The 22,118-nt window shown below is 44.2% G+C and overlaps 1 protein-coding gene across 6 annotated transcripts in view; it reads left to right on the top strand.

Moving 5' to 3' along the window:
* Window positions 1–22,118, top strand: part of SBNO1 (strawberry notch homolog 1) — an 83,039-nt gene that overhangs the window by 20,361 nt on the left and 40,560 nt on the right. For 3 of the 6 annotated variants that reach the window (XM_010368385.2, XM_030938964.1, XM_030938961.1), the window contains exons 4-13: window positions 333–645; window positions 4,923–5,023; window positions 11,236–11,332; window positions 14,159–14,319; window positions 17,218–17,351; window positions 18,414–18,504; window positions 20,023–20,184; window positions 20,884–21,019; window positions 21,099–21,204; window positions 21,333–21,486. In XM_010368385.2, coding sequence (XP_010366687.1) covers window positions 333–645; window positions 4,923–5,023; window positions 11,236–11,332; window positions 14,159–14,319; window positions 17,218–17,351; window positions 18,414–18,504; window positions 20,023–20,184; window positions 20,884–21,019; window positions 21,099–21,204; window positions 21,333–21,486 — 1,455 coding nt within the window. The remainder of the gene's footprint in view (window positions 1–332; window positions 646–4,922; window positions 5,024–11,235; window positions 11,333–14,158; window positions 14,320–17,217; window positions 17,352–18,413; window positions 18,505–20,022; window positions 20,185–20,883; window positions 21,020–21,098; window positions 21,205–21,332; window positions 21,487–22,118) is intronic. The other 3 variants (XM_010368386.2, XM_030938962.1, XM_030938963.1) reach the window with 1 other exon arrangement.

Genomic DNA, 22,118 nt, shown 5'->3' on the forward strand with positions numbered 1-22,118 from the left:
ATGGCTTGAGCCCAGGAGTTTGAGACCAACCTGAGCAACACAGACTCTTATCTCTAAAAAAAGATTTGCCACGCATAGTGGCTTGCACCTGTAGTCCTAGCTACATGAGAGGTTGAGGTGCAAGAATCACTTGAACCTGGTTGGGCAAGGCTGCAGTGAGCTATGATCACTTCACCCTGGGTGACAGAATGAGACTATGTTTCAAAGAAAGAAAAAAGCAATGATAAAAGTACATTTTAGATTTTTAGTTGTTCTTCCAGGTTTATGGATATAAGCTTCGTTAGAGAATAAAGCATTTTTCAGTGGTGTATTGTTTTTTGTTTTCTGTCTAGCAGCAGCCTCCATCTACTACAACATTTGTGCTGAATCAAATAAATCATCTTCCACCCTTGGGATCTACAATTGTAATGACTAAAACACCACCTGTAACAACCAACAGGCAAACCATCACTTTAACTAAGTTTATCCAGACTACTGCAAGCACACGCCCGTCAGTCTCAGCACCAATAGTACGAAATGCCATGACTTGTGCACCTTCAAAAGACCAAGTTCAGCTGAAGGATCTACTGAAAAATAATAGTCTTAATGAACTCATGAAACTAAAGCCACCTGCTAATATTGCTCAGCCAGTAGCAACAGCAGCTAGTAAGTCTGTTTTCAATAGTATCAAATTTCTCCCTTTGGTAAGCTATGTCAGCGTGTTTTTTAAACCATTTGCTTGAGTTTTTAAAGAACTGGGCATTAAAGGGTGTTTATCTGCATTGTTTTGCATACTTACAGTCTTTAACACAATTCAAGGGAAGCAAAAGTTTAGATGCCTTGGGTAGAACGTTTAGCTTTGAAATGAAATTTCTGGGATTATCAGGTAGCTACATTAGCAACATGAAATCTTACCAATTTTATATATTATAGGTAGTCAGTTAACGTTTTTCTTAATCCTTTACAAATCAGTGCGTCTTACACTTTATTTACCTATGACTCATCTGTGGATCTTGTTTGAAAGCAGAATCTGATTCTCAGTAGAGCCCACAATTCTGCATTTCTTTTTTCTCTTTTTGAGACGGACTTTCAGTCTGTCACCCAGACTGGAGTGCAGTGGTGCAGTCTCCGCTCACTGCAACCTCCGTCTCATGGGTTCAGGCCATTCTCCTGCCTCCGCCTCCCGAGTAGCTGGGATTACAGGAGCGTGCCACCACGCCCAGCTAATTTTTGTATTTTTACTGGAGATGGGGTTTCACTGTGTTGGCCAGGTTGGTCTCGAACTCCTGAGCTCAGGCAGTCTGCCCATCTTTGCCTCCCAGAGTGGTGTTGGAATTACAAGCGTGAGCTACCACGCCCGGCCTGCTTGTGTTTTTCTGAAATAGAGGGCTAAGAGCATTCTAAAAGAATGGGTGATAAGTGTTGATAGGAAAATGTAGAACTTTGTCTTAGGTGACAGATGTAACAAAAATTTTCAGATCATCTGGTTTTTATGTTTGGGTCCATACCATTGTGTCCTTGTGGCTGTAGTTTTTTGTTTTTTGGTTTTTGTTTTTTTGTTTTCTTCTCAAGGTCATTGTCCTGAACTGACTGCAACCTGGCAGTGAGATGCAAGTTGGGAAATCATTTTAGCTGTCTTAGGACTGATTCCATTTTCTGCTGTGGAGTGCAGCGCTGTGACCTTGACCTGGCTGAGATGCAGGGCAGCTTCTGGAATCACTTGCAAGGGATTTTGGGATGGTCGACAGTTGGAGGAAGATGCTTCTTGTTAGGGTCTTTGGATTTAATGAGGAAGCCTGCTTCTTGTATGAGTGGCTTCCTCACATCAGCATATGCCATCTTAACTTAAAGGAGTGGATGTATGCTATTGTGAGGGAAGAATTTAGAGACCAAAACAGAAAACAGGATGGATTTGGAGCTGGCTGAACAAGATACCTAGTACAGTAAATTCTCCCATATTTAAGGTAGTGATTTTTAAAAGACAAAGGCAGGCATTTATAAGGCTGCACAGCAAGACTGTCCTTGTATAGAAGCCTGAGAAACTGTCAAGCTAGATCACAACTAAGAAACAAAGATGGGCTGGGCACGGTGGCTCATGCCTGTAATCCCAGCATGTTTGGAGCCCGAGGTGGGTGGATCATGAGGTCAGGAGTTCAAGACCAGCCTGGCCAAGACGGTGAAACCCCGTCTCTACTAAAAATACAAAAATTAGCTGGGCATGGTGACAGGCGTCTGTAATCTCAACTACTTGGAAGGCTGAGGCAGGGAATTGCTTGAACCCAGGAGGCAGAGGTTGCAGTGAGCTGAGATGGCGCCACTGTACTCCAGCCTGGGCAACAGAGGAAGACTGTCTCAAAAAAAAAAAAATAATATGGTAAGTGAATGCTGAAGATAAAGTTTTTTGTTGTAGGAGATGGTCCTCTTTTTACTGAAGGGGAAAAACATTGAAAATATGGAACTGCAGAAAGCAAGGGTGTTGCATGTTCTACCTCTTTTCTGTGTGGTTATTACCCCTTTGGATTTCTAACCTGTCATTTTCTCTGGTCTTAAAACTAGGAGCTGATCACTGGCTCTTTCACAATTATAATAAACAAATCATGCCTGCAGATATCATCTCTGTTCTAGTTGCCTTGTTTTGTTAATACTTTATTTTTATTTTTTATTTTTTTTGTAAGACGGAGTCTCATTCCATCGCCCAGGCTGTAGTGCAATGACGTGATCGGCTCACTGTAACCTCTGCCTCTTGAGTTAAAGTGATTCTCGGCCGGGCGCAGTGGCTCAAGCCTGTAATCCCAGCACTTTGGGAGGCCGAGATGGGTGGATCACGAGATCAGGAGATCGAGACCATCCTGGCTAATACGGTGAAACCCCGTCTCTACTAAAAAATACAAAAAAACTAGCCGGGCGAGGTGGCGGGCGCCTGTAGTCCCAGCTACTGGGGAGGCTGAGGCAGGAGAATGGCGTAAACCCGGGAGGCGGAGCTTGCAGTGAGCTGAGATCCGGCCCCTGCACTCCAGCCTGGGCGGCAGAGCGAGACTCCATCTCAAAAAAAAAAAAAAAAAGTGATTCTCCTGCTTCAGCCTCCCGAATAGCTGGGATTACAGGCATGAGCCACCAAGCCTGGCTATTTTTTTTTTTGAGACGGAGTCTCGCTCTGTCGCCGGGGCTGGAGTGCAGTGGCCGGATCTCAGCTCACTGCAAGCTCCGCCTCCCGGGTTTACGCCATTCTCCTGCCTCGGCCTCCCGAGTAGCTGGGACTACAGACACCCGCCACCTCGCCCGGCTAGTTTTTTGTATTTTTTAGTAGAGACGAGGTTTCACCGTGTTAGCCAGGATGGTCTCGATCTCCTGACCTCGTGATCCGCCCGTCTCGGCCTCCCAAAGTGCTGGGATTACAGGCTTGAGCCACCGCGCCCGGCCAAGCCTGGCTATTTTTAGTAGAGATGAGGTTCCACCATGTTGGCCATGCTGGTCTTGAACTCCTGACCTCAAGTGATCAGCCCACCTTGGCCTCCCAAAGTTCTGGGATTACAGGCGTGAGCCACCGCGCCTGTCCTGTGAATGCTTGAATTAGTTGTACTCGTTTTAGAGTCCAAGTGATAGTCCTCCCAAATACTCTTCATCTTTTGCTAGAATAGATGAAATGCTGATCAGCCCTCCTGGTGTTAGCACTCTCTTCCCTAAAGGCAGTGATTTCCACACCTCTATCTCAAGAATTCCAGGTACTGTGAGGACTTCAGGGATCCTTGGAGGCTGAAGGGTGGTTCCAGGGGTTCTGGACTGGATATCCCCACCCCTATTCAGTCAAGCAGCTCTGATGATTGATAAGTGGATTCTTAGATTTTATTGCTATATTTAAAAGAGTTTGAAAACCAGTGGTATAGAAGAAGAAAGTTCATTGTTTGGATCTTTACTCTGGGAGCACGAGGAAGTAAGGAGTTCCAAAATACATTTTTCTTCCTCTAGAAATAATTATTTTGCCTTGAAAATTAGCAAGTACCACCAGATCACATGAAATTGATTCCTTTTGGGTGATAACCCCAGGTTTTGGGTTTTTTTGGTTTTCTTTTCTTTCTTTTTTTGAGACGGAGTCTTGCTCTGTCGTCCAGCCTGGAGTGCCTGGAGTGGCGTGATCTTGGCTCAGTGCAGGCTCTGCCTCATGATTTCACGCCATTCTCCTGCCTCAGCCTCCCGAGTAGCTGGGACTACAGGCGCCTGCCACCACGCCCGGCTAATTTTTTTTGTATTTTTATTTTTTAATATTTATTTGTTTATTTATTTTTTGAGACAGAGTTTTGCTCTTGTTGCCCACACTGGAGTACAGTGACGCAATCTCCTGCCCACTGCAACCTCCGCCTCCCGGGTTCAAGCAGTTGTCTGTCTCAGCCTCCCGAGTAGCTGGGATTATGAGCATGTGCCACCATGCCTGGCTAATTTTGTATTTTTAGTAGAGATGGGGTTTCTCCATGTTGGTCAGGCTGGTCTTGAACTCCTAACCTCAGGTGATCCACCACCTCGGCCTCCCAAAGTGCTGGGATTACAGGCGTGAGCCACTTCTCCTAGCCCCCTTTTTTTTTTTTTTTTGAGACGGGGTCTCGCTTTGTCGCCCAGGCTGGAGTCTAGTGGCGCTGTCTCAGCTCACTGCAAGCTCTGCCTCCTGGGTTCACACCGTTCTCCTACTTCAGCCTCCTGAGTAGCTAGGACTACAGGCACCCCTCACGACACCCAGCTTGTTTCTGTATTTTTAGTAGAGAGTGGGTTTCACCATCTTGGCCAGGCTGGTCTTGAACTCTTGACCTTGTTATCCACCCGCCTCAGCGTCCCAAAGTGCTGGGATTACAGGCGTGAGCCACTGCACTGGCCTTAAACTTCTGGATTTTTAAATAATGGGAAAATAGCTTCAGAATTTTCTTCTAAATGTAAATTGACTTTTTCCTCCTCAGCTGATGTAAGCAATGGTACAGTAAAGAAAGAATCTTCTAATAAAGAAGGAGCTAGAATGTGGATAAACGACATGAAAATGAGGAGTTTTTCCCCAACCATGGTGAGTTTCAAATAGCTGTGTCTTTATTTTTGTGTAGTATGAGAGTGTACTCAACTAAAAGTGTTCTATACGGAACAACCCTCAGAAAGCTGTTTTTGGCTTGGGGAGAAGCTATACAGGCATGGAAACTAATGGCTGCACTTAAATCTTGCTGGAATAATACAGATACTAACCAGGGTGGTTAAAACTTGCAGATTTGATGGAGTGTGGCACTAACATGCAGTACTGATATCTTACTGTTAAAAATCTCATGTGAGCAGACAAAAAGACAATGTGGGGTTAACCAAAAGTATTTGATAACTGTTCATTTTAGGATCGAATTTGAATAGATAGCTCATAATGCACTGACAGATCATATAATGGTGTGGTATCAGTAATTTTTTTTTTTTTTTTTTTGAGACAGAATCTCATTCTTATTGCACAGGCTGGAGTGCAGTGGTGCTGTCTTGGCTCGCTGCAACCTCCGCCTCCCAGGTTCAAGCGATTCTCCCACCTCAGCCTTTCGAGTAGCTGGGATTACAGGCGTGTGCCACCATGCCTGGCTAATTTTTGTGTTTTTGGTAGAAATGGGGTTTCACCATGTTGGCCAGGTAGTCTCGCACTCCTGACCTCAGGTTATCCGCCCGCCTCAGCCTCCAAAAGTGCTGAGATTACAGGTGTGAGCCACTGCACTTGACCTGGTTATAATTCTTAACATTTTGAAAATGCTCGGCCGGGCGCGGTGGCTCACGCCTGTAATCCCAGCACTTTGGGAGGCTGAGGCGGGCGGATCATGAGGTCAGGAGATCAATACCATCCTGGCTAACATGGTGAAACCCCGTCTCTACCAAAAAATACAAAAAAAATTAGCCAGGCGTGGTGGTGGGTGCCTGTAGTCCCAGCTACTCGGGAGGCTGAGGCAGGAGAATGGTGTGAATCTGGAAGGCAGAGCATGCAGTGAGCCAAGACCAAGCCACTGCACTCCAGCCCGGGCGACGGAGCGAGACGCCGTCTCAAAAAAAAAAGAAAATGCTCTATGCTTTGTATCAGTTGATTCCATACGTTTATTTAATAAATTCTCTATGTATAACATTGTTAATATGTAGTAGGTTTCTATACGAAGTATATTACGTGATTCTACCTTCAATAAACAAAATTTGACAACCATCTGGATTAAGTAGTAATAATGAAAAGTACATCAAAAGATACAGTGTACTCACAATAAAGGTTAAGAATTTGGAGGAACAGGCCGGGCGCGGTGGCTCAAGCCTGTAATCCCAGCACTTTGGGAGGCCGAGACGGGCGGATCACGAGGTCAGGAGATCGAGACCATCCTGGCTAACCCGGTGAAACCCCATCTCTACTAAAAAAAATACAAAAACACTAGCCGGGCGAGGTGGCGGCGCCTGTAGTCCCAGCTACTCAGGAGGCTGAGGCAAAAGAATGGCGTGAACCCGGGAGGCGGAGCTTGCAGTGAGCCGAGATCCGGCCACTGCACTCCAGCCTGGGTGACAGAGCGAGACTCTGTCTCAAAAAAAAAAAAAAAAAAAAAAAAATTTGGAGGAACAGGTGACCTTCATGAACTCTAGTGGCCTGGTGGACTTTATGGAGCAGCAATGGAGCTTGGGTTTTGAGTATGATGAGTCTTTGAGGTGGGATTTTAGGAAGGGAGCTAAAGGATTAATAGGCACAGAGGAGGTAGTGACTATATGCTTTGGTGAAAATAAGCCAGAAAGCTTAGCTTGTAGAAAGAAATGGGAATAGTAGGTCTGGGCTCCATGGAGGGTCCTGAATTGAGGTTTTTTTTTTGTTGTTGTTTGTTTTTGTTGTTGTTGTTTGTTTTGATTTGTTTTGAGATGGAATCTTGCTCTGTTGCCCAGGCTGGAGTGTAGTGGTGTGATCTTGGCTCACTGCAACCTCTGCCTCCCAGGTTCAAGCCATTCGTCTGCCTCAGCCTCCTGAGTATCTGGGATTACAGGTGCCCGCCACCATGCCTGGCTAGTTTTTGTATTTTTAGTAGAGACGGGGTTTTACCACATTGGCCAGACTGGTCTTGAATGCCTGACCTCAAGTGATCCCTCCATCTCAGCCTCTCAAAGTGCTGGAAGGCCAAGGTGCCCTGTGCTGAATTGAGTTTGAAGGACTTTGGACTTAGTCTAGCACCACTGAGCCAGTAGAGATGTTAGTGATTGAGGAGAAGTTGGGGTGCAGACTCAGTAAGGGGATAGGGAAGACAGATCGGGATGAGTAGGAGAAGGCAAAAGAGATACGTTGGAAAGTTGGTTAATGTAAAGGGAAAGCAAGAAAGGGTATACTAGAGACCTCGCAGAGGGGATTGGAAAAGGGAGAGGGGAAAGGCAAAAAAGAGATAACTGTACATAACGATACCGAAATAATTTTGGGACTTGGTTCTAGAATATGGAATTGGAGACAATACAGCAAACTGTAGCTGAGGTTTTGAATGGGGACCGGGAAAACAATAGTGCCACTGGCAGTACCCAGTTTACTTAGTGATTTTCTACCAACAGCACTTGGAAGGTGATTTTTGGAAACTAAGAATGCATATTTTTTCAAGAAATGTTTTATGTGGTTCTCACCATTTCCATTTCAGTCCATTATATGCTGTAAGTTTTTTATTGGCCTAGCAGTTAAGTAACATCTCAGAGAGACTGCAGACTGATAGCCCATGAACCAAAGTAGTCGACAAATGTGTGTGTGTGTGTGTTTTAAGATGGTGTCTTGCTGTGTCACCCAGGCTGGAGGGCAGTGGCACGATCTCAGCTCACTGCAACCTCTGCCTCCCAGGTTCAAGTGGTTGTCCTGCCTCAGCCTCCTGAGGAGCTGGAATTACAGGCGGTCCCCCTACTTCTTCCCTGCCATACCCAGATAATTTTTGTATTTTTTATTTTATTTATTTATTTATTTTTAGATGGAGTCTCACTCTATCACACAGGCTGGAGTGCATTGGTGCAGTCTTGGCTCGCTGCATCCTCCCCTTCCTGGGTTCAAGCAGTTCTCTGCCTCAGCCTCCCAAGTACCTGGGATTACAGGCGCTTGCCACTACACCCTGCAATTTTTTTTTTTTTTTTTTTTTTTGGATTTTTTAGTAGAGACGGGGTTTCACCATCTTGGCCAGGCTGGTCTTAAATAACTCCTGACCTCGTGATTCACCCACCTCGGCCTCCTAAAGTGCTGGGATTTCAGGCGTGAGGCAACACCTGGCCTGTATGTTTTAGTAGAGATGGGGTTTTGCCATGTTGCCTAGGCTGGTCTTGAACTCCTGACCTCAGGTGATCTGCCAGCCCCTGCCGCCCAAGTGCTGGGATTACAGGCGTAAGCCACCACGCCCAGGCAAAGATTTCCCAGGTACCATGGTCTCCCTCACCTGAGTTATCTGTTTGACCTGAATTTGATGTCAGTTGCCATCTCACATGCATCTGGCTTCAAGGTGTTACTTGTTCGTTCCCTGGATATAGTGGTCCTTCAGTATTACCAACTTATCCTTCAGTTATTCAATTATCATCGATTTTATGATTTTTTTTTCTTTTCTTTTTTTTTTTTTTTTTTTTTTGAGACGGAGTCTCGCTCTGTCGCCTAGGCTGGAGTGCAGTGGCCGGATCTCAGCTCACTGCAAGCTCCGCCTCCCGGGTTTACGCCATTCTCCTGCCTCAGCCTCCCCAGTAGATGGGACTACAGGCGCCCGCCACCTCGCCCGGCTAGTTTTTTGTATTTTTTAGTAGAGACGGGGTTTCACTGTGTTAGCCAGGATGGTCTCGATCTCCTGACCTTGTGATCCGCCTGTCTCGGCCTCCCAAAGTGCTGGGATTACAGGCTTGAGCCACCGCGCCCGGCCGATTTTATGATGATTTTAAAAACTCTAGGTAGAAGAATAAAGGATGGAGGGAGAAAGGAGTCTGTTTATCTTAGCGTAGAATACATTTCTATTTTATAAGCGAGGACAGGGTTAGATGGTCGGGGTGGAGAGGACCCAGAATTTAGGTAATTTGCCTAAATTAAAAACAGACTACACAGTTAAATAACAGCAGAATTGAGATTCAAATCTATTCCTTTGGCCAGTCCTATTTTGCCTCAAATTTCTGAAATTGAGTTTTATTTTAGCATAATTTCTGAGAACATTCCAAGTTCTTAGATTTTATCTAAAGACTCCATGGGTTAATGTTGATTGGATGGTTATGTCTCACCTCTTTTCCATTTCACATTTATTATCTATTTGCAACCCATATTCTGCTCTAGATTCTGAGGTAAATGAAAAAAGAGCCTGTCCTTAACTTTTTTTTTTTTTTTTTTTTTTGAGACGGAGTCTCGCTTTGTCGCCCAGGCTGGAGTGCAGTGGCACCATCTTGGCTTACTGCAAGCTCTGCCTCCTGGGTTCATGCCATTCTCCTGCCTCAGCCTCCGAGTAGCTGGGACTACAGGCACGCACCCCCACGCCCGGCTAATTTTTTGTATTTTCAGTAGAGATGGGGTTTCACTGTGTTAGCCAGGATGAACTCGATCTCCTGACCTCGTGATCCGCCCGTCTTGGCCTCCCAAAGTGCTGGGATTACAGGCGTGAGCCACTGCGCCCGGCTGTCCTTAACTTTTAATGCTGTCTTGATCTTGCCTTAATTTGTCTTAACCTGTAGGTTTTTTTTTTTTTTTTTTTTTTTTTTTTTTTTTTTTGGCGGAGTCTCGCTCTGTCGCCCAGACTGGAGTGCAGTGGCGCAATCTCGGCTCACTGCAAGCTCCGCCTCCCGGGTTCACGCCATTCTCCTGCCTCAGCCTCCCGAGTAGCTGGGACTACAGGCGCCCGCCACCTCGCCCGGCTAGTTTTTTTTTTTTGTATTTTTTAGTAGAGACGGGGTTTCACCGTGTTAGCCAGGATGGTCTCGATCTCCTGACCTCGTGATCCGCCCGTCTCGGCCTCCCAAAGTGCTGGGATTACAGGCTTGAGCCACCGCGCCCGGCCAACCTGTAGGTTTTTGTTCTCCTCTTCCCTTGGCATACTGAGTTTCCCAACAGTTTCTTTATATTCTTCCCTGGACAAGTGCACACTGATAAACAGTTGCCTAAGGATTGTACTGGTAACGAAAAGTGGCTTGTTCCGGATCTTCCTTTATTCCTTTAGGATCCTGTAGAGGAAGAATCGGGAAGCATAACAGTGGTGACCATTCACTTGGTTTGCCGAGGACAGTCTGGGTTTCCTTCTGTTTTCTCAGTGTAATCCTCAGTAGCTCCCCAACTCAAATGTGCCAGGGTTTTGAGAATAAATTATATGGCCATCTTTTTTTTTTTTTTTTTGAGACGGAGTCTTGCTCTGTCGCCCAGGCTGGAGTGCTGTGGCCGGATCTCAGCTCACTGCAAGCTCCGCCTCCCGGGTTCACGCCATTCTCCTGCCTCAGCCTCCCGAGTAGCTGGGACTACAGGCGCCCACCACCTCGCCCGGCTTGTTTTTTGTATTTTTTTAGTAGAGACGGGGTTTCACCGTGTTAGCCAGGATGGTCTCGATCTCCTGACCTCGTGATCCACCCGTCTCGGTCTCCCAAAGTCCTGGGATTACAGGCTTGAGCCACCACGCCCGGCCCTATATGACCATCTTATATATGATCATGATTGCACCTGTGGAGACACAGCAGTCTGAGGTAAATTTTTCTGTTCTTCATAAGAGCCTTTAAAATAAACTCCAGTCTTCTGGGATTTTGGTTTTAGGATATGCGAGAAAGCAGACAAATAGAAGTGAACTGAGAAGAAGGTGGGATGTGAGACTGAGAGGTCCTGCTTGTGGTGATGCAGGGTCCTTTGGGGCCCATCCACCTTTGCTAGGGTTCACTCCAGTTCTGCACTAGGAAGAGCCAGGCACACTGCTTGCTCTTCCTCCTGGAACTAGAATGAAGGTAAAGTCTGAGTGCAGAGAGAGTTCTGGGCATCAAGGAGGGATGGTAGGCAGTATTGAAGGGGAAAGCAGCTTGACATGATGGTGGCCGGAAGGACATGGAGTCTTGTGGTGACCCATTTGTGGGTAAGAGACAGAGTAGGTCCTCATTGTCTGTGCTCATTATTGGAGAAGCAGGAAAGCCACGAAGTGTGGCCCAGATTTTAGGAGAGTATTAAGGTGGTGCCTTGTGTTTCCATGATGGAAAATCGTAGGTGTTCCTACAAGAGAGTTTTTCTGTGTGTTGGCTTGCCGTCTGGTCCCTGGATTTGGGATTAATTGTACTCTTTCTGTATTACAGAAGGTTCCTGTTGTAAAAGAAGATGATGAACCAGAGGAAGAAGATGAAGAAGAAATGGGTCATGCAGAAACCTATGCAGAATACATGCCAATAAAATGTATGTCTTCGGGATTTGTCAGTTACTTACATCAAAGTTTTACTATGGTTTCTTTGCTTCTTTTTGTTTTGTTTTCTTTTTTTCCATATAAATTTAGAATCTTTTTAGGTCAGAGTCTTTTAAAACCAAAACTAAAGAAGCTTGGATTTTATTTTAAGTTAATTTTGTTCGTAGGAGTAGTGATTATAAAAATCAAAGGTAATTGTAAAGATATATAAAGCTAAGATACATATTTAATACAACTTGTCTAAAATTGTTAAAACATTGAAATTATAAAAATAATTGTGCTATTTGAATTCCATAGTTTTTAATTAACTTTGTTTCTCCCTTTTGTATAACCATGATTCTTTTTTTTAGCAGCCACTGTATGAAGTTGAAAATTAGGTTTTTAGTATTTGCATAAAATTTTCACTTTTTCGTTATAGGAAACAAATCTGTTGTCTAGAATTTGTCTTTCGTGTAGTCTTGGTTTCTATAAAAAGCCACTAATAATACCATTTGAATTGAACTACAATTCTCTTTTTATGAACTACTCATAGAATCCAAAATTCCATCCTTTTCTGGTCACCTGTAATGAATTTTAGGGGTCCTATCTGAACTTCTGTTTTTTTTTTTTTTTTGAGACGGAGTCTCGCTCTGTCGCCCGGGCTGGAGTGCAGTGGCTGGATCTCAGCTCACTGCAAGCTCCGCCTACCGGGTTTACGCCATTCTCCTGCCTCAGCCTCCGAGTAGCTGGGACTACAGGCGCCCGCCACCTCGCCCGGCTAGTTTTTTGTATTTTTTAGTAGAGACGGGGTTTCACCATGTTAGCCAGGATGGTCTCGATCTCTTGACCTCGTGATCCGCCCGTCTCGGCCTCCCAAAGTGCTGGGATTACAGGCTTGAGCCACCGCGCCCGGCCTTGAACTTCTGTTTTTTTATTCCAATAATCATTTTGCAAAAGGATTGAAAGAGTTTATGGCCCTTTAAACCAGAGGGCAGCAAACTCAATCTGGACCACTCCCTCTTTTGTAGTAAATAAAGTTTTATTGTAACAGAGGCATGTTTATTGGTTTACATATTATCTATGGCTGCAGTGACACTACAACAGCAATGTTAAGTAGTTGTACAAGAGACAGGATGGCCTAAAATGGCAAAATCATTCTCAGACCCTTTACAGAAAAAGTTCCCTGATCATTATTTTAATGTATTCATATTGTACATTTTGGGGACTTGGTTGTTTAATTTTATAGCCAAGTTTGTCTTTCAAATACGTTTCAAAGTAAAATATATTATTATTTTTAAGACGGGGTCTGGTTCTTTTTTTTTTTTTTTTTTTTTTGAGACGGAGTCTGGCTCTGTCGCCCAGGCTGGAGTGCAGTGGCCGATCTCACCTCACTGCAAGCTCCGCCTCCCAGGTTCACGCCATTCTCCTGCCTCCGCCTCCCACGTAGCTGGGACTACAGGCGCCCGCCTCGTCGCCCGGCTAGTTTTTTGTATTCTTTAGTAGAGACGGGGTTTCACCGTATTAGCCAGGATGGTCTCGATCTCCTGACCTTGTGATCCGCCCGTCTCGGCCTCCCAAAGTGCTGGGATTACAGGCTTGAGCCACCGCGCCCGGCTAAGGGTCTGGTTCTTTACTCAGTCTGGAGTGCAGTGGCATGCTCTCGCCTTACTGCAACCTCCGCCTCCCAGGATCCCTCCTGGATTCAAGCAATTCTCGTGGCTCAGTCTCCTGAGTAGCTAGGATTACAGGTGTGCACCACCATACCTGGCTGATTTTGTATTTTTAGTAGAGATGGGGTTTCACCGTGTTGGCCAGGCTGGTCTTGAATGCCTGACCTCAGGAGATCCGCCCACCTTAGCCTCCCAAAGTCCTGGGATTACAGGCGTGAGCCACCACACTCAGCCAGGCAGTGGCGCAATCTTAGCTCACTGCAGCCTCAGCTTTCAAGGCTCAAGCAGTCCTCCCACCTCAGCCTCCTGAGTAGCTCAGACCACAAGTCCCACCACCATGCCCAGCTAATTTTTGGATTTTAATTGTAGAGATGAAGGTCTCACTATGTTGGGGAGGCTGGTCTTAAACTCTTGGCCTCAAATGATACTCCTGCTTTGGCCTCCCAAAGTGCTGAGATTATAAGCATGAGCCTTCATGCCTAGCCTCAAAGTATAATTATATTGCAAACTTTTGTTTCACTGAGTGAAGGATTGAAGTAACTGAACTCCTTAATCTGGCATGATGTTCTGTTACTACTAGAGAACCTGCTTGGTATGAACCAAGTTGGTGTTTTTTAAGATCTTTTTTTATCAGCAAATCTCTATTTTATTTTATTTATTATTTAAGTTTATTTATTTATTTTTTGAGACAGAGGCTCACTCCACTCAGGCTGGAGTGCAGTGGCGCAGTCTTGGCTCATTGCAACCTCCATCTCCTGGGTTCAAGCAATTCTTATTCCTCAGCCTCCTGAGTAGCTAGAATTACAGGCGTGTGCCAACATGCCCAGCTAATTTTTGTATTTTTAGTAGAGACAAGGTTTTGCTATGTTGGCCAGGCTGGTCTTGAATGCTTGACCTCAAGTGATCCCTCAGCCTCCCAAAGTGCTGGGATTACAGGCATGAGCCACCCACCTGGCCCATATCTCTGTTTTAACCATATGTAGTTGATAAATTATTTTAATCAAATATAGATACTACTTTATCATCAGTGACTTTTTATAGAAGCCCAGAGTGAATACTTTTTAATTATTTCCTTTGTCATACGAAAAACATTAAAATATCTTATAATGAAACTAGAAATGTTATTACTTAGAATAATTAAAATATTTTCTTTCTACATTTTTTGTTTAGTAAAAATTGGCCTGCGTCATCCGGATGCTGTAGTGGAAACCAGCTCTTTATCCAGTGTTACTCCACCTGATGTTTGGTACAAAACATCCATTTCTGAGGAAACCATTGATAATGGCTGGTTATCAGCATTGCAGCTTGAGGCAATTACATATGCAGCCCAGGTAAGCAATAATATTTCATAATTATTACAATAATTATTTTATCCTATTCCATATAACATAGTTGTTTCAATCTAAAGGTAACTTTTCCTTGTATGAAAACCCTGTAAGTGTGATTTTTATGAAAGTTGTGTGTTGGAAAATTAAATTTAGAAGTGTAGAAGAGATACAGGTAGTGCATTTCCAGTGGAAATGGCAAATGTTATAACTTTCTTGGAATTTACTGAGAGTATCTATTAAAATTAAAAACACGGTGGCTTACGCCTGTAATCCCAGCACTTTGTGAGGCCGAGACGGGCGGATCACGAGGTTAGGAGATCGAGACCATCCTGGCTAACACAGTGAAACCCCGTCTCTACTAAAAATACAAAAAAATTAGCAGGACGTGGTGGCAGGCGCCTGTATTCCCAGCTACTCGGAGGCTGAGGCAGGAGAATGGCTTGAACCTGGGAGGCGGAGCTTGCAGTGAGCCGAGATGGCGCCACAGCACTCCAGCCTGGGCAACAGAGCGAGACTCCATCTCAAAAAAAAAGAAAAAGGTATATCGACTGGGTGCAATGGCTCATTTCTGCAATCCCAGCACTTTGGGAGGCTGAGCTGGGTGCTTGAGCCCAGGAGTTCAGGACCAGTCTGGGTAACATGGTGAAACATCATGTCTACTAAAAATACAAAAAATTAGCTGAGTGTAGTGGCATGCGCCTATAGTCCCAGTTTCTCGGGAGGCTGAGGTAGGGGAATGACCTCAGCCAGGGAAGTCGAGGCTGCAATAAGCTGTGATCTTGTCACTCCAGCCTGGGTGATGGGAACAAGACCCTGTCTCAAAAAAAAAAAAAAAAAAAAAAAAAAAAAAAAAAAAAAATTATGTGTGTGTGTATATATACCCATTCCTAGGAGTGTGTTCCCTAGAACTGTAGATAAGAACATATGCAGAATGATATTTGTTGTACCTTTGGTCCCCCCAAGTGGAAAAAATTTGAGCATCCACGTTGTTGGGGGGTGATTGCATAAACTGTGATATTATTGGACTGTGGGGTGTTGTGTGGGCTTTTAAAATGATGTGAGGTAGAGTTAAACGGTTGTCTTGAAGTGATTTCAGTCATATTCCGTATCTGTAAAATAAGAAATGACCAAAATAGCCATTTATCCTCCATATTTTGTGTGATACAAAACTTATTAAGATGGAGTCTTGCTGTGTCACCCAGGCTGGAGTGCAGTGGTGCAATCTAGGCTCACTGGAGCCTCCGCCTCCCGAGGTTCACGCCATTCTCCTTCCTCAGCCTCCCGAGTAGCTGGGACTAGAGGTGCCCGCCACCACACCTGGCTAATTTTTTCTACTTTTAGTGGAGTTGGGGTTTCACCATGTTAGCCAGGATGGTCTCGATTTCCTGACCTCGTGATCCATCCACCTCAGCCTCCCAAAGTGCTGGGATTACAGGCGTGAGCCACCGTGCCCGGCCCAGTCCCAGCAGTTTGGGAGGCCGAGTCAGTTGGGTCATCCTGAGGTCAGGAGTTTGAGACCAACCTGGCCAACGTGGTGAAACTCTGTCTCTACCAAAAATACAAAAATTAGCCAGGCATGGTGGTGCACACCTGTAGTCCCAGCTACTCGGGAACCTAAGGAGAGTCGCTTAAATCCAGGATGTGGAGGTTGCAGTGAGCTGAGACTGTCTCAAAAAAAAAAAAAAAAAAACAGAAAACAAACCACTGGCTGGGTGTGGTGGCTCCCCCCTATAATCCCAGCACTTTGGAAGGCTGAGGCGGGCGGGTCGGGAGTTTGAGAACAGCCTGGCCAACATGGTGAAACCCCGTCTCTACTTAAAATACAAAACTAGCCATGCATGGTGGCACACACCTGTAATCCCAGCTACTTGGGAGGGTGAGGCAGGAGAATCGCTTGAACTCAGGAGGTGGAGGTTGCGGTAAGCCGAAATTGTGCCATTGCACTCCAGCCTGGGCAACAAGAGCGAAACTCTGTCTCCAAAAAAAAAAAAATCTATTTGATTCTGTAAGTGTTGATGAGGGGAGTAGGCGGGCTCACCAGTTGGTTAACTTTAGTTACCTGATGCATGGGAGAGTATCAGGAAATAATATACAGTAAATATGTAGAAAGTATCCACATTAATCTGAGCGCGGTGGCTCACGCCTGTAATTACAGCACTTTGGGAGGCCAAGGCATGCGCATCATGAGATCAGGAGATCGAGACCATCCTGGTCAACACGGTGAAACCCACCTACTAAAGATACAAAAAGTTAGCTGGACGTGGTGGCGCCTGCCTGTCATCCCAGATACTCAGGAGGCTGAGACAGGAAAATAGCTTCAGTAGGGAGTCGGAGGTTGCAGCGAGCCAAGATTGTGCCACTGCACTTCAGCCTGGTGACAGAGCAAGACTTCATCTCAGAAAAAGAAAAGAAAAAAGAAAGTATCTACATTAAAAGCCAAAACTTTGAAATTTGGCTGGGCTTGGTGGCTCATGCCTGTAATCTCAGCACTTTGGGAAGCTGAAGCAGGCGGATCACGAGGTCAGGAGATCGAGACCATCCTGGCTAATGTGGTGAAACCCCGTCTCTACAAAAATTTAGCCAGGTGTGGTGGCGGGTGCCTGTAGCCCCAGCTACTCAGGAGGCTGAGGCAGGAGAATGGCGTGAACCCGGGAGGCAGAGCTTGCAGTGAGCCGAGATTGCACCACTGCACTCCAGCCTGGGCGACAGAGCAAGACTCTGTCTCAAAAAAAAAAAATCCAAAACTGTATGAAATTTATGTAAAAACAAAGTCACAAAATATATATACAAAACAAAAAACAGATAACATCAATATACTTCTATTCCTAAAAACAGTGTATGAAAGATTGATCACCAAAATATCTGAAGGATTATATTAATTATCAGCTTTTTGTTTTTCAGCAACATGAAACTTTCCTACCTAATGGAGATCGTGCTGGCTTCTTAATAGGTGATGGTGCTGGTGTAGGAAAAGGAAGGACGATAGCAGGAATCATCTATGAAAATTATTTGTTGAGTAGAAAACGAGCATTGTGGTAAGTGTTTAAAAACTGGCTCTGGGCTGGGCGCAGCTGATCACGAGGTCAGGAGATCGAGACCATCCTGGCTAACAACAGTGAAACTCCATCTCTACTAAAAATAAAAAAAATTAGCCAGGCGTCGTGGTTGGTGCCTGTAGTCCCAGCTCCTCAGGAGGCTGAGGCAGGAGAATGGTGTGAATCCGGGAGGCAGAGTTTGCAGTGAGCCGAGATTGCCCCACTGCACTCCAGCCTGGGTGACAGAGTGAGACACCATCTCAAAGAAAAAAAAAAAAAAAAAAACTGGCTGTGGAAGCTTTTGTTAGTGAATAATTACTTTAGCATGTGGGGATGGGATCCCCCTTCCCCTCAAGACAGAGTCTTTGTCACCCAGGCTGGAGTGCTGTGGCACATTCCTGGCTCACTGCAGCCTCACCTCTGGGGCTCAAGCAATTCTCCTGCCTCAGTCTCCTGAGTAGCTGGGACTACAGGCGTACGCTACTACCATGCTTGGCTAATTTTTTGTAGATACGGGTTCTTGTTGTGTTGCCTAGGCTGGCCTTGAACTCCTGGGCTCAAGCAGTCCTCCTGCCTCAGGCTCCCAAAGTGCTGGGATTACGGTTGTGAGCCACTGCACTCAGTGGGATTGGTTTCAATAAGTGTATTTTTCTTTTTTTTTTTTGAAGTGTCACGACCTGGCTTTATTAATTCCTGAATTCCGGCCAGGCGCGGTGGCTCAAGCCTGTAGTCCCAGCACTTTGGGAGGCCGAGATGGGCGGATCATGAGGTCAGGAGATCGAGACCGTCCTGGCTAACACAGTGAAATCCCGTCTCTACTAAAAAATACAAAAACTAGCCGGGCGTGGTGGCGGGCGCCTGTAGTCCCAGCTACTCCGAAGGCTGAGGCAGGAGAATGGCGTAAACCCAGGAGGCAGAGCTTGCAGTGAGCTGAGATCGTGCCACTGCACTCCAGCCTGGGCGACAGAGTGAGACTCCATCTCAAAAAAAAAAAAAAAAAAATTCCTGAATTCCAGAATAATATAATTTGTATTTAATTTGTGCTTTTTAATATTTTGGCAGGTTTAGTGTTTCAAATGACTTAAAGTATGATGCTGAAAGAGATTTAAGGGATATTGGAGCAAAAAACATTTTGGTTCATTCATTAAATAAGGTATGAAATCTTTTTATTCAGTTGGTCATTCAATAAATATTGACTCGTCTGTGAGATAAGAATAATAGCTATCTATATAAGGGGAAACTTTTTTGAAAACTTTGATGTTACTCCACAAAAAGCATAGTGAGTGCTAGCCACTATTGTTGGTTTGTGGATTCCTGTGTGCTAAACGCTGACGCAGTAGCCACTCATCACATGTGGCTATTGAGCAATGTAAATGACCAGTCCGAATTGAGATGTGCTCTAAGTGTACAGTGCACACCAGTCGATTCTCTCAATTTTCAGTGTTACTTGTTTCTGTCTTTTATAGTTTATATGTTATAAGGCTGCAGTGTAGACAGTTGGGATACCTTGCACTATAGGTCATCAAATCCCACGTGATGTCGATAGTTATGGCTTGGGCAGACCAGTTGCAGTATTTTTACAGCTAATGGACTTGAGTTACCCATACCTCTGCTTATGTGAAAACAGTTCTGTAAGGTGAAAGACAACGTGTACCAGTGTGTTTTAGAATGTTGAGGTTCAGTTAGCAAATCTTTACTGACTTACTCTGCATACACCAGTTGTTGGTGTTATAAGGTTAAAATAGACTGATAGGGTTCCTGGAAGGGCCTCCCTAGTAGCCCTTTGAAAGTAAGTAACTGCACCTCTACTTGCCATGTGAGTCCTAAGTTCAATTTAGTGTTGCCCTAAACAGTGGTTTGTTAGGGTGGGTTTTACTGGGTGGATTTGTGGCTGTGAAATACTGTGTCATGAATGACTGTGTATAGTTCAGAACTAAAAGGATGTAACTGGCATCTAGAATTTTTTTTTTTTATTTCAGAGTAGTATTAGAAGGGCGCATTAACAACTACTCATAATTCTTATGTATCAGAAATTAATCACGGTGTTTTGCATATAGTAAGTGCACAATAAATGTAAGTTGTGACTTTTTTTTCTTATAGGGGAGTTTGGTTTTTAATGTTTTTTCATGGTAATAAAGTTTTTAAGACTGAAAACTGGATTTTTTTTTTTTTTTTTTTTTTTTTTTAAGATCTCAGCTCTGTCTTCCAGACTGAAGTGCAGTGGCGCAATCTCCGCTCACTGCAACCTCTGTCTCCCAGGCTCAAGCAATTCTCCCACCTCAGCCTCTGGTGTAGCTGGGACTACAGACATGCTCCATGATGCCTGGCTAATTTTTGTATTTTTTGCAGAGATGGGGTTTCACTATATTCGCCAGGCTGGTCTTGAACTCCTGAGCTCAAGCGATCCACCCACCTTGACCTCCCAAAGTGTTGGGATTACAGGCGTGAGCCACTGTGCTCTACCAAAAACTGGATTTTTGTTCTATAAAGTTGTGTGTTTGTGTTATGTACATCTATACAAAGAAATTTGTGTCTCCTTGTACTTTTGTTTTCTGAAGCCTGTCATGTGCCTAACAAGAGTTCCTCCTTGTGAATGTTTAGTTGGGATAAATGTTTCAGAGAGAAAGGTAGGCTAATTAACTAAATTCTTTTCTTTTGTTTTCTTTTTTAGTTTAAATATGGAAAAATTTCTTCCAAACATAATGGGAGTGTGAAAAAGGGTGTTATTTTTGCTACTTACTCTTCACTTATTGGTGAAAGCCAGTCTGGCGGCAAGTACAAAACTAGGTTAAAACAACTTCTGCACTGGTGTGGTGATGACTTCGATGGAGTGGTATCCTTTATGGCAAATATTTTTCTATTTTTAAATGATAACAACATTGTAAAAGGGTAGACTTTTGGGAAACAGGAATCTTGAGATTAAACGAACTGCTGGAGTGTAAACTTTAATGATTACCTAGAGTCCAAAGGGATTGGAAAGTTGATTCGGTTTTTTACCTGTCAGATAGGAAACTAACCTCCTGGTTTAGAAAAATGTTAATAGATGTGAGGAATACTGAATACTGTATTCCCCTTTTGAGGATTAACATTGCATATTTACATAGCAGAATACCTGAGAAGATTAAGAGAAAGAAAACTGTTAGAACTTAGTGGTCCCAAACTTTTTCATAGTATGTCTTTTAACTGTCCTGCATGAGGAACGTCACTTTTTGAAATGCTGATTAAGTTGGTTACCAGTCATGCTTCTGCTGATACAAGTTACCAAATAACAACTTCTTGCTGCAGTGGGTTCTTTTCTCTGTTTTAATTTAGGAGCAAATTGCTGGTTTAGATAAATTCCAAATTCAGTGAATGTCTTTGAGGCTAGAGAGGGAGGAGGATGTAACTGGGAAAAGGCCCATAGGACTTCCTTTGTATTTGTAGTCATGAAGTAGACAATCAGAAGACACCAGGGAAATAAAAGTTAACTCTTCTTGAAAGACTGGAGATACTTAATATTGTTGTCGTACATTCCTTAATTCATTCCATTTAGATAGTGTTTGATGAGTGTCATAAAGCCAAAAACTTATGTCCTGTTGGTTCTTCAAAGCCAACCAAGACAGGCTTAGCAGTTTTAGAGCTTCAGAACAAATTGCCAAAAGCCAGAGTTGTTTATGCTAGTGCAACTGGTGAGTAGTTATTTATTTAAATATATATATTGTAGGTTATTTTTTCAACTATAATATATTTCATTTGTGGGATTTTCAGGTGCTTCTGAACCACGCAACATGGCCTATATGAACCGTCTTGGCATATGGGGTGAGGGTACTCCATTTAGAGAATTCAGTGATTTTATTCAAGCAGTAGAACGGAGGTAATGCAGTTTACAGTATATACTGTTTTCACTAGCAGTCTTAAGAAATGTGTTATTCCTAAAGCCCGTTCTCTGTATGTTAAAATTCTACTTTATTGGTAGTTACTGTATGTTTTAATTTTATTCAGAGGAGTTGGTGCCATGGAAATAGTTGCTATGGATATGAAGCTTAGAGGAATGTACATTGCTCGACAGCTGAGCTTTACTGGAGTGACCTTCAAAATTGAGGAAGTTCTTCTTTCTCAGAGCTATGTTAAAATGTATAACAAAGCCGTCAAGCTGGTGAGGAATTTTTCTTCTTTCCTAGTGTTTATTTAATGTATCTGATAATGTTTCTGTTAGTTTTGGTGATTGTAATGCCTCCTGCCCGTGGGAATGTATTTCTGCTATAAAACAGCAGATGAAGCCAGGCGCGGTGGCTCATGCCTAATGCCAGCACTTGGGAGGCTGAGGCGAGCGGATCACCTGAGGTCAAGAGTTCAAGACCAGCCTGGCCTACATGTTGAAACCTCATCTCTACTAAAAGTACGAAAAAAAATTAACCAGGCATGGTGGCATGCGCCTGTAGTGCCAACTACTTGGGGAGGCTGAGGCAGGAGAATTGCTTGAACCCAGGAGGTGGAGGTTGCAGTGAACCAAGATTGTGCCACTGCACTCCAGCTTGGGTAACAGAGGGAGACTCCATCGCAAAACAAAAACGAAAACAAAACAAAACAAAAAAACCAGATGAGTTACCAGATGATAGGCTGTTTAACCAATGTGGTTTTTTTGTTTTTGTTTTTGTTTTTTGAGGCAGGGTCTTACTCTGTCGCCCAGACTGGAGTACAGTGGTGTGATCTTGGCTTACTGCAACCTCTACCAATCAGGTTCAAGGAGTCCTCCCAACTCTGCCTCCTGAGTAACAGGGACTGCAG

Source organism: Rhinopithecus roxellana, chromosome 10, assembly GCF_007565055.1.
Source record: "Rhinopithecus roxellana isolate Shanxi Qingling chromosome 10, ASM756505v1, whole genome shotgun sequence".
Classification (NCBI taxonomy): domain Eukaryota; kingdom Metazoa; phylum Chordata; class Mammalia; order Primates; family Cercopithecidae; genus Rhinopithecus; species Rhinopithecus roxellana.